At 36.5% G+C, this 12,268-nt stretch overlaps 1 protein-coding gene across 1 annotated transcript in view; it reads left to right on the forward strand.

The window, feature by feature from the left end:
* The window catches only part of slc25a14 (solute carrier family 25 member 14), a 55,403-nt gene that overhangs the window by 19,393 nt on the left and 23,742 nt on the right, over window positions 1–12,268 (forward strand). The window contains exon 3 of the mRNA XM_073058467.1: window positions 9,772–9,866. Within this exon, the coding sequence (XP_072914568.1) occupies window positions 9,772–9,866 (95 nt within the window). The remainder of the gene's footprint in view (window positions 1–9,771; window positions 9,867–12,268) is intronic.

The following is a 12,268-nucleotide window of genomic DNA, read 5'->3' on the forward strand; positions in this document are numbered from 1 at the left end:
TGCAAAGTAGTGGTAGACATGAGATTCTGGAAATCCAGAGTAACGTACAAAATGCTGGAAGAACTTAGCAGGTTAGGGAGCATCCATGGAAAAGTAGCTTGGGCTGAAAGGAAGGGGAGTGGGGGAGAAGAAGTCAGAATGCAGGTGCATGGTGGAGAAAAAGTACAAGCTAGAAGGTAATAGGTGAAGGCAGGGGGAGGGACGGACTAAGAGAAATTGGACAGTGATAGGTGGAAAAGTGAAAGGTGAAGAAAAAGGAATCTGATAGGAGTTTAATTTTCATTTTTAAAATCTTTTTATTGATATATAATCTTCTACGGCTATAAAATGATACAAGACTTAAACAAGTTGATAAATATACAATTAATAAAGCTGAAAAAAAAAATTATATAGAAAAGAAGGGAAAAAAAGAAACTGGGAAAAAAGCCCACAAACTGCAAGAGAAGGAAAAAAAAAGAGAAAAAGAAGAAAAAAACCCATTAGGAATTGACTCCAGGAGCAATGCGTCTTACCATCATCTCTATCTATATATATAAAGAAAAAGAATCATCAACTGCCAATTCACATTGATATAAAATAAAATTGGAAGGAAACCATATAAATTAATTCAAATTAAATGATAATATTTGACAAAAGAGCCCCAACTTCTCTCAAAATCAAATTGAGGATCAAAAGTTCTACTTCTAATTTTTTCCAAACTAAGACATAACATTACTTGAGAAAAACATTCAATTAATGTAGGGACAGAGGTATCTTTCCATTTCAATAAAATAGTCCTTCTTGCCAACAATGTAACAAATGCATTTACATGTTGGTCTGAAGATGAAATACCCTGAATATGATGCGGAACTATTCCAAATAGAACAATCAATCTATTAGTTTGTAAATTAATTTTCAGAGCTTTAGAAATTGTTGAAAATAAAGATTTCCAAAAAGATTTTAATGAAGAACGTGACCAGAACATAATGTGACAAAGTGGCTACTTCAGTTTTACACCTATCTGAATAATTGTCTATGTTAGGAAATATTTTGGATAGTCTCTCCTTTGTTAAATAATAACGGTGAACAATTTTAAATTGAATTAAAGTGATTGGCACATATTGAAGAAGAATTGACCATTTTCAGAACTCGCAACCAATCTTCATCAACAAAGGTCATATTAAGTTCTCTCTCCCAATCTTGTTTAATCTTTAGTGAGAGGTTATCCTTTTGTAGTAAAAATAAATTATAAATTCTACCAATGGAACCTCTTACTAAAGGATTCATATTCCAAATATTATCCAACAAATCAGATTCTTGCATATATGGAAAGTTAGATAAGTATTTTTGGAAAAAATGTCTAACCTGAAAATATTGCAGAAAGTGTGTATGAGAGAGAGAATATTTGCTAATTAACTCTTCAGAAGTCATCAATCGACCATCACAAAATAAATCTACAAAAAAACAGATCCCCTTATTTCTCCATAAGAGAAAAATGGGATCGGTTATTGAAGGTTTAAATAAAAAAAATTCTCTATAAAGAGCTAAACAATTTAAATTGTTTAAAATTTTGAAAATTGCAAAACTGAAACCAAATCTGTAAGGACTGCTTAATAACACGGTAGAGATTTAAATTTGAAATTTTAGAGGTTGCAAAGGTAATGGAGCTCCTAATAATGAGGTTAAATGAAATTGTTTGATAGCTTTTAATTCCAAGTTAATCCAAGCTGGTTTTTGGCTCTTATCGAGCCAATATAGCCAAAAACATAATTGTCAAATATTAACAGTCCAATTATACAATCTTAAATTAGGAAGTGCAAGTCCACCATCTTTTTTAGATTTTTGTAAATTAATTCTTGGTCTTTTATTGTTCCAAATAAAGGACGAAATAATAGTCAGTTTGATCAAAAAAAATTTAGTTAAAAAGATAGGTATATTTTGAAAAATATATAAAAGTCTAGGTAAAATCATCATTTTCACAGCATGAATATGACCTATTAAAGAAAGTGTAAGTGGGTTCCATCTAGAAAATAATTGTTTCATAGAGCCCATTAAAGGAACTACAGTAGCTTTATAAAGATCTTCATATTTTTTAGTAATTATAATACCTAAATATTTAAAAGAATTAACAATTCTAAATGGAATATCGTTATATATAAAAACAGGAGCATTTAATGGAAACAATTCACTTTTATTTAAGTTAAGTTTATATCCTGAAAATTTTTGAAAATCATTTAGTATTTCCAAAAGATTAGGAATAGATTCTTCAGGGTTCGAAATATAAACCAAAAGATCATCTGCGTAAAGAGTAATCTTATGTGTGGTCCCATTTATAGACATGCCATGAACATTTTTAGCTTCACAGAGTATTATGGCCAAAGGCTCTAGTACAAGATTAAATAATAAAGGGCTTAATGGACATCCCTGTCTAGTACCCCGTGAAAGTGGAAAAAAAAGAGGACCTGAGATTATTAGTAATAACAGTAGCAGTAGGATTCTTATAGATAATTTGAATCCACCTATTGAAGTTATTACCAAAGCCAAATTTTTCTAATACCTTGAACAGATATGTCCATTCAACTCTGTCAAATGCCTTTTCTGCATCAAGAGAGATAGCACATTGGGGTATCTTAGATAGTGATGAATATATAATGTTCATCGACCTCCAGACATTGGAGAAAGAGTAACGGCCTTTAATAAAGCCTGTTTGATCCATAGAGATGATTTTAGTTAAAATATTTTCCAAACAGTTAGCCATTATCTTAGAGAGAATTTTTGCACCCACATTTAATAATGAAATAGGTCTATATGATGAACATTCAGTAGGATCTTTATCTTTCTTAAGAATTAAGGAAACAGAAGCTTCATAAAAAGAAGGTAAATTACCTTTCTCAAAAGATTCATGAAATATTTCCAAAAGATATGAAGAAAGTAATTTCTCAAATATTTTGTAAAATCCTACCGAATAACCATCAAGTCCAGGAGCTTTACCTGTTTGCATTGACAACATAGCTTTCTGAATTTCATGCTCAGTAATTGGAGCAACAAGCATCTGTTGATCTTCAACAGTAATTTGAAGACATTTAATCTTATGTTAAAAAGCCTTCATTTTGGAGGAATCTGCAGGAAATTGAGATTTATAAAGATCAGAATAAAAATCCTGAAAAATATTATTAATGTCTTCATGGTTACTTACTATATCTCCATTATCCTTACGAATCTTTAAAATTTGTCTTTTAGCTCTAGCTGCCCTTAATTGGGAAGCTAAGAGCTTATTATTTTTATCCCTAAAAATATAAAACTGACTTTTCAATTTAAGCAAATATCCTTCAATAGGATAAGTTAATAATAAATTATATTTGTGATTGTAATTCCACTCTTCTTTTAAACAAATTAACATTTGGAGAGGTTGCATTGACGTTATCTAAATCTTTAATTTGTTTAGAAATTTTATCTAATTCCATTCTTGTCTGTTTTTTCAGCTTAGCTATATATGAAGTAATCTGATAACGTAAATAAGCTTTTAATGTATCCCAAATTACTAACTTTGAGATGTTTCCTCTATTATTAAAGAGAAAAATCTCTTATCTGAGTTTCAATAAACTCAGCAAATTCTGGGCTTTGTAACAAATGTTCTGGAAAACACCAAAGTGGTCTTGTAGAAGCAACATCTTTCAGTTCAAATATTAGGTTTAAGGAAGCGTGATCAGAGATAACAATTGCATCATATTCACATTTCTGAACATTAAATAGAAGTCAAGGGTCGACTATAAAATAGTCGATTCTCGAATATTTATTATGAACACGTGAGAAAAAGGAACATTCTCTATAACCAGGATTCATATGTCAACAAATTTCAATTACCGTAGATGCCGGATTATAAGCCGCTACTTTTTTCCCACGCTTTGAACAGCTTTGAACACTGCGGCTTTTACTACGGGTGCGGCTAATGCATGGTTTTTTTTCATGCCGCCGAAAACATTTTGCCTCGTAACAGTAGACCAATAAAATTGATGAGTAGTTCACAGAGGTCCAATGAAATTGTACGATAAATCAAGCGCACTTTCACAATTAAATTATTGTAAATCAGTCATTTGTACTCACCCTCATCAACATGGAAAACACTCGAAGAAAAGTATTGTGCTGCCTTTATGGCAGTTATTTAGTTTATAATATTTTCGCTTAGTAATTCATTTGTTAGTATTTTCTAGTTAAAGTTAGAAGTGTTTTAACTATATTTGTTTTCTGTACTACATCCCGGGATGCTATGACGTCACATCCGGTTTCGCCGCGTCTTGTGGGAAATACCGGTTTGCGATAAACGGGAAGGTGGGGGCGAGCGGCATTAGACCCGCGCGAGAACGCTGCTTTTAAGTTAAAGGCGATCAATAACTTTTCCTGGTAGGCTGCAGTATATATATATTTTTACCAGTCATTAGGAGATATTGGAATGTTGTTCGTGCACTGTTCAGTAAAAAAGTATATGCAACGTAATTTGTGTGTTACCGATACGTATGTATATTTAAAAGTAGCCGTGTTACAGGCACGGTTTGAAAAAAAGCATTTGCAATATGTATTTGTTCATGTTACCATGCGGATTTAATTAAAAGTTAAAAAATCCTCACGTGTAATATCTTTCTGTGTAAATATCTCATATTACAACGTGGGACACCTGCGGCTTAAAATCCGGTGCGGCCTGTACAAGTACAAAATTGATTTTCTTTCTAAAATTAGAGCCTGCGTCTTTTAATCAGGTGCGCTCTGTAGTACGGAATCTACGGTAAGGCATAATCAATTAAAAAGGAATTAATAAGTGATGCAGAACGATTAGGGAGTTGATGTTTGGATGAGAACTGTTAAAGGATTTAAACAAGTGTTAAAATCACCACCCATTAATAACATACCGTAGATTCCGGATTTTAAGCCGCTACTTTTTTCCCACATTTTGAACAGCTTTGAACTTTGCGGCCTTTAATACGGAGCGGCTAATGCATTTTTTTTTTCATGCCGCCTCGTAAACATTTTGCCTCGTAACAGTAGACCAATAAAATTGATGAGTAGTTCACAGAGGTCCAATGAAATTGTACGATAAATCAAGCGCACTTTCACAATTAAATTATTGTAAATCAGTCATTTGTACTCACCCTCATCAACATGGAAAACACTCGAAGCATTGTGCTGCCTTATGGCAGTTATTTAGTTTATAATATTTTCGCTTAGTAATTCATTTTCTAGTTAAAGTTAGAAGAGTTTTAACTATATTTGTTTTCTGTACTACATCGCGGGATGCTATGACGTCACACCCGGTTTCGCCGCGTCTTGTGGGAAAAATGCCGTTTGCGATAAACGGAAAGAAGGGGGTCGAGCGGCGGAGCGAAAACGCTGCTTTTAAGTTAAAGGCGATCAATAACTTTTCCTGGTAGGCTGCAGTATATATATTTTTTACCAGTCGTTAGGAGATATTGGAATGTTGTTCAGTAAAGAAGTATACGCAACGTATATTTAAAAGTAGCCGCGTTACGGGCACGGTTCGAAAAAAAGCATTTGCAATATGTATTTGTTTTTGTTACCATATGGATTTAATTAAAAGTTAAAAAATCCTCACGTGTAATATCTTTCTGTGTAAATATCTCATATTACAACGTGGGACACCTGCGGCCGAAAATCCGGTGCGGCCTAAAATCCGGTGCGGCCTTTACAAGTAAAAAATTGATTTTATTTCTAAAATTAGAGCCAGCGGCTTTTAATCAGGTGCGCTCTGTAGTCCGGAATCTACGGTATATTCATTCAGATCAGGTAATAGAGCAAAAACAGCTTTAAAGAATGAGGGATCATCAACATTTGGTCCATATATATTAACCAAAACCATTTTCCTGTTGTAAATTGTTCCTTTGACAATCAAAAATCTACCATTAATATCAGCTATAATATCCTCCTGGTTAAAAAGAATATTGGAATCAATAAAAATGGAAACACCTCTAATTTTACTTTGAGAATTTGCATGAAATTGAAGATCCTTCCAAAATTAAAAAAAATTGATTTTTATCACATAACCAGATATGCGTCTCTTGTGCAAAGATTATATTGGGTTGGATTCGGTTAATAGTTTTAAATGTTTTCTTAATAGAATGATTCCAACCACGGACATTTCAACTTAAAACATTTAACTGTTTAAATATCATCATGAGACTTTGTATATTCAAAAAGTAGTTAGACGCATGTCAGGATAAGGTAGTCGAGAATGGCGGAGATAAACAACAATAATAATAATTTGCGTATGCTCTGAAATTCCATAATGGGGATAAAAAAGAATAGAAGAAAAAAAACCCACCCAGCCTACAAACCCCAGAAATAAGTCGATATCGATTGACGCAAGCCCCAAAGAATGCATGAAAAGTAATTATAAGCTCCACCTGCCTGAATAAAAGGTAAAAATGAAAAGAGTAATCTCCGTCTCCCTCTTCCGGATATACATCTTAATACAGTCGACATACAGCTGATTACAGTTGAGTTGAAAAAAGCAGTTGTTAGAAATGGCCTTCAGTTTTGAAAATAACCTTTATAATATTAGATAAGGAAAAAGAATTCTTGAAATATTTACTCAGAAGAAAAACAGTCACCATCTTTAAATTATCAAATCTATCTTTAAAACGTAAAGAACCCCAGATAATTACTTAAAAGTTCTTAACAAAAGCATATGAAGCAAAAAAGCAATTAGTTCATTTAAATGCTGCAAACAAAAAAAAATTCTAGATGGTTCAAAGTTATCTACGGTCTTTCGACAGTTCCCTCGCTATGTCTTCTGAGGTTAAAACCATCCAAACCAGTCTATTTCAGAGGTAAGAGTACACTTTAAGGTAAAGACTTTCTATACCCATTAAATCTTCCAATTTCATCACTCCTTACATTGCGAGACAATCAAATAGTTGTAAATCATTCAAACTTCAGACTCGTCAGGGAGAGAATTAATAAAATGCAATGCTTCAACTGGGTCCTCAAAAATACGAACCTCAGAATTTTTGATGAAAAGCCTTAATTTAGCTGGGTATTGAAGAGATGGATACAACTGTCTTTGATAAGCCGTACCCATTACAGCAGCAAATCCAGAATGTTTTTGAACAATTTCACGTGGAAAATCTTCGAAGAAGCGAATCTCGGAGCTTTGAAATTGAAACAATCTTTGTTTACTTGCAAGCTTAATAATGCGGTCTTTGTCTCTAAAACGAAGAAAACACACACCAATATGCCTGTTTTCACCTTGATCGGATAATTTTAAAGCACCAACTCTATGAGCCATTTCCGTCTCCGGTGGTTGTAGGCAAGCCTCTGGAAATAAAGATTGAAACATTTTAGCAAAATAATCCAGTGTGTTGGTGGATTCTGATTTCTCTTTTGATCCAACAATTCGAATATTGTTCCGACGAGAGCGAGCCTCCAAATCCACGATCCGTTGTTGAGCTTTTTCTAAACGAGAAGAAATATCAGCCGCATTTCGACTAACCTCTTTAAGATCAAGGCTCAAAGAGTCAATTTTTTCCTCCAAGGGGAGAAATCTTTCTTTTAGTTGAGTTAATTCAGCAACAATATAGCTGATTTGAGACTCTAATCTATTTACCCAGGGTGGCTCCTCTGAAGTCCACCTTCCGCCTGTGGACATGTAAGACTCAGTTTCTTTCTGTCCGCCTTTAATCTTTCCCCTTCCCGACTTAAACTTTGAAATTTTAGCTTTATTCAGTCAGATCCTGTAGAGCGACAGTTATAATTATGTCTAACCTAAGAAGCACCGAAAGAAATCCTGAAGCAGGCAACGGTAAGCTTAAAAAAGCTGACGATAAGAGAATTGATCGTAGGAGAAAGGGGAGGAGGAGGGGCACCAAGGGGAGGTGACAGACAGATAAGGAGAAGAGAATAGATAAGAAGGGAACCAGAGTGGGAAATGGAAGAAGGGGGAAGAAGAAGGGAGAAAATTACTGGAAGTCAGGTGTTTCTAAACTATAGTGATTTGGATTGAGCTGATTGGTTGAAGAATCAGATGGTTGAAAAAAGGTAATTGTTGAACCTAGTGGTGTGGAACCTCAGACTTTTGTACTTTTCTGTCCCATGGTAGTTGTGAGAAGATGGCATGACCCAGATAGTTTGATGATGGATGTTGCCTTTTTGAACTGTAGGTATCACTAATGGTTGAAAGAAATGTACCTGCGGTGATCCAGAGATTCACTCCCCTCCAAGAGAAGAAATCGTGAGAATCTCCCTTTTAAATGATCAGCCCCAATTTTTATTTAACTATGCTACCTTGTTCTAGACTCTCCCATTAATGGAAACATCTCAACATCTTCTCCACCAAGCTCCTTTAGAATTTTATGTTTGAATAAAGTCATCCCTCATTCTTCTAAACCCCACGAAAAAGAGGCCCATGGTATCCAGCCTCCCTTGATTAGTCTGATAAATCTCCTTTGGGCTGCCTTCAACTTTCCTTTAGCCTTTTTCTGGGTAGGGAGCCCAGAAATGCACAGTAGCCCAGGCATGCCCCCACCAATACCCTCTTCAAAACCTGTCTATGTTTAAACTCCTGTCTCTTCGTAATAAAGACCAAAACGATTTATTTTGCTGCATGTTGGACTTGCCTGTTAACTTTTTGTAATTTTTTAACTAGAACACCTAGACCCTCAGGATGTCAACTACTTGCAGTCTCACTCTGTTTAGATATTTTCATTCCTACTACCCCAGTACATGATCTTGTCCTTCCCTCACTTAAATGCTATTGGCAGGTCTTGGGCCAATTGCTCAATCTATCTGTATGCTATTGTGGAATTGCGATGTTGTTTATTGCAACGTCTGGCTGCTATCTCTACTATTCCTTCAATGAAAGCATGAGGTAATTATGCAAGCAGCATTATAAAATGATAATATTGATACAAATGGACAAGATCCTATATCTGGTGGAATACTTGTTGTATTTGTCTGTTAACAGCAGAAAATGATGGAAATGTTCATTAAACCACATCTCATTTGTGGAGAGAGAAGCAGAGTCTAGCCTTGTTTTGGACTATTCCCAATATTTTCCGTATTGATTTCAGATCTACATCATCCAGATTCAGAATCAGAATAAGGTTTAATATTACTAGCAATTGTTGTTAAGTCTGTTGTTTTGTGGCAACAGTACAATGCATAAAAATACTATTAATTACAATAAGAAATATATGTATGTGTGTATGTAATTTGCATATATATGTATATGTTTGCATATAATTAGTATTGCAAAAAGAGAGCAAAAAATATGTTGTTATGTGTTGGTTCATTGTCCATCCTGAAATCTGATGGAAGAGGAGAAGAAACTGTTGTCCCTAAAACATTGAGTCTTTTTCTTCAGACTCCTGTACCTCCTCTCTGATGCTAATAAAGAGAAGAGGGCATGTCCTCAGTGGTTAAGGGTGTTCTTAATGATGGATGCCTCCTTTTGAGGCATTGCTTTTTGAAGATGTCGTCATTGCTGGGGAGGCTAGTGCCCATGATGGAGCTGGCTGAGATTGCAACCCTCTGCAGCCGTTTCTGTATTTCCAGTATTTTACTTTTAGAGGTGCAAGATTAGAATGAAGAAACAGGCTGAAAATTTGGATTGTAAACAAGTTCTTCCTTAACTTATGAACATTGATGCACCAGTTGGGGATTAGATGGAGAAAAGACTGACACCGAGGGTGTGGAGATAAGCTAGTGCTGAACCAACATGTGACTGTAGCATAATGACTTGTTGAATGCAGGCTAGTGTTATAATGTTTTTATTTCCTAATACAGCATAAGCCCAGCACTATTGCGGCAGGCATCCTATGGCACCATCAAAATCGGAACATACCAAAGTTTGAAACGCTTGTTTGTAAGCTGCCCAGAAGGTTAGTTTTATTTAACATGAATATTTGATGATAATTTGTCCTGCCCACCAGCAACATAGCAGTGCTGCTTCCTCACTGTATCCAAGTCACATGAAATTCCATGAGCTTTTGATTTTATTTCCTGGAGTGTGATTATTCCCTTTCTGTCTGACTGTTTGATCTTCAACAAAGATGTATGTGAGGCCCTCGATACAGCTGATTTTGGGTCCTATTTGAGCAGTCAATTTTAGACATGACTGAGAGCACCAAAAACACTATAATTACAACACAAGTTATTTTGTTTTCCTCTCAGTTAATGTTTGTACAAAAACAGTGCTTGGCCTCAGATTTCTGTGAGAGTGACTTTGAATGGTAGCACACTAACACTTCACTGAGTGTATAGGAATAATTTAGTCTAATGACTGAGTTGGAACAGTAATGCAGTAGAACTTGACAAGAACCTGGTTTTGGATCGTGACTGGGAGCAGAAAGATGGCGCAATATTGTCTAGCTTAGCAAAGTCATGACAGTACTATTTATGAGTCCATGTAGTAAGTAATAGACAGAATTCAGTGATCCTGGAATTAATCTGGTCAGATCAATATCTGCTACCCAGAATGCTAGCGAGTAGTTAAGCAGTTTGAGAGATGAAATGGGTGCAAGAATGTCAACTGTGTCTTAACATGAATGTAGCTATCAAAATCTGGGCTGATACATTTGTATAGCACAAACACGAGGAAATCTGCAGATGCTGGAAATTCAAACAACACACACAAAATGCTGGTGGAACACAGCAGGCCAAGCAGCATCTATAGGGAGAAGCACTGTCGACGTTTCGGGCCGAGACCCTTCATCAGGACTAACCGAAAGGAAAGATAGTAAGAGATTTGAAAGTAGTGGGGGGAGGGGGGAAATGCGAAATGATAGGAGAAGACCGGAGGGGGTGGGATGAAGCTAAGAGCTGGAAAGGTGATTGGCAAAAGTGATACAGAGCTGGAGAAGGGAAAGGATCATGGGACAGGAGGCCTCAGGAGAAGGGGGGGCCAGTATATAAGGTGTTGTTCCTCCAACCTGAGTTTGGATTCATTTTGACAATAGAGGAGACCATGGATAGACATATCAGAATGGGAATGGGACGTGGAATTAAAATGTGTGGCCACTGGCATGAACATTGACTTCTCTAACTTCTGTTAATGCCCCTCCTCCCCTTCTTACCCCATCCCTGACATATTTAGTTGTTTGCCTGTTCTCCATCTCCCTCTGGTGCTGCCCCCCCCCCCCCTTTCTTTCTCCTGAGGCCTCCCGTCCCATGATGCTTTCCCTTCTCCAGCTCTGTATCACTTTCGCCAATCACCTTTCCAGCTCTTAGCTTCATCCCACCCCCTCCGGTCTTCTATCATTACGCATTTCCCCCTCCCCCCACTACTTTCAAATCTCTTACTATCTTTCAGTTAGTCCTGACAAAGGGTCTTGGCCCGAAATGTCGACAGCACTTCTCCCTATAGATGCTGCCTGGCCTGCTGTGTTCCACCAGCATTTTGTGTGTGTTGTTGTTTGATACATTTGTATTATCCATTTTGGATGGATCTTCCAGAGATCTCTACCAACCAATTTGATTCACTACTTAATAGCAAGGAATAGTTGAGAAAATTGTATTAAGTAAAGTTCATGGGATTGGATAACATCCTGGCTATTTTAGTTAGGATCATAGAGGCACAGAAATTGGTCCTTCATCACCTTATATTTGACCATCTTATATTCAGTCTGGGTAGCCTCCAACCTGATGGCATGAGCATTGATTTCTCCAACGTACATTACTGCCCCTCCTCCCCTTCTTACCCCATCCCTGACTTATTTATTCCCCCCCCCTTTCTCTCTCTGCCCATCACTCTTTGCCTGTTCTCCATCTCCCTCTGGTGCTCCCCTCCCCTTCTTTCTCCCATCCCATGATCCTTTCTCCTCTCCAGCTCTGTATCCCTCTTGCCAATCACCTTTCCAACTCTTAGCTTCACCCCAACCCCCTCCTGTCTTCTATCATTTTGGATTTCCCCCTCCGCCTCCTACTTTCAAATCTCTTATTATCTTTTCTTTCAGTTAGTCCTGCTGAAGGGTCTCGGCCCAAAACATTGACAGTGCTTCTTCCTATAGATGCTGCCTGGCCTGCTGCGTTCCACCAGCATTTTGTTTGTGTTGCTAGGTCCTTCACCTACTGAGTCCATTTTGACCTTTGCCCTGCTACACTAATCCTTTTGCCTGCAGTATGTTGAGAGGCCATGCCAATTCATGCACTTGTTTAAATATTTATTAAACGCAGTGATCGTATCTGATTCCATCATACCTTCTGGCAATGTTTACGAGACATATATAAATCCCTTTTAAATTTCCTTTCTTTTATCTTAAGTCTCATTTTTAACAAAGCTAGA

Source organism: Hemitrygon akajei, chromosome 10, assembly GCF_048418815.1.
Source record: "Hemitrygon akajei chromosome 10, sHemAka1.3, whole genome shotgun sequence".
Lineage (NCBI taxonomy): Eukaryota > Metazoa > Chordata > Chondrichthyes > Myliobatiformes > Dasyatidae > Hemitrygon > Hemitrygon akajei.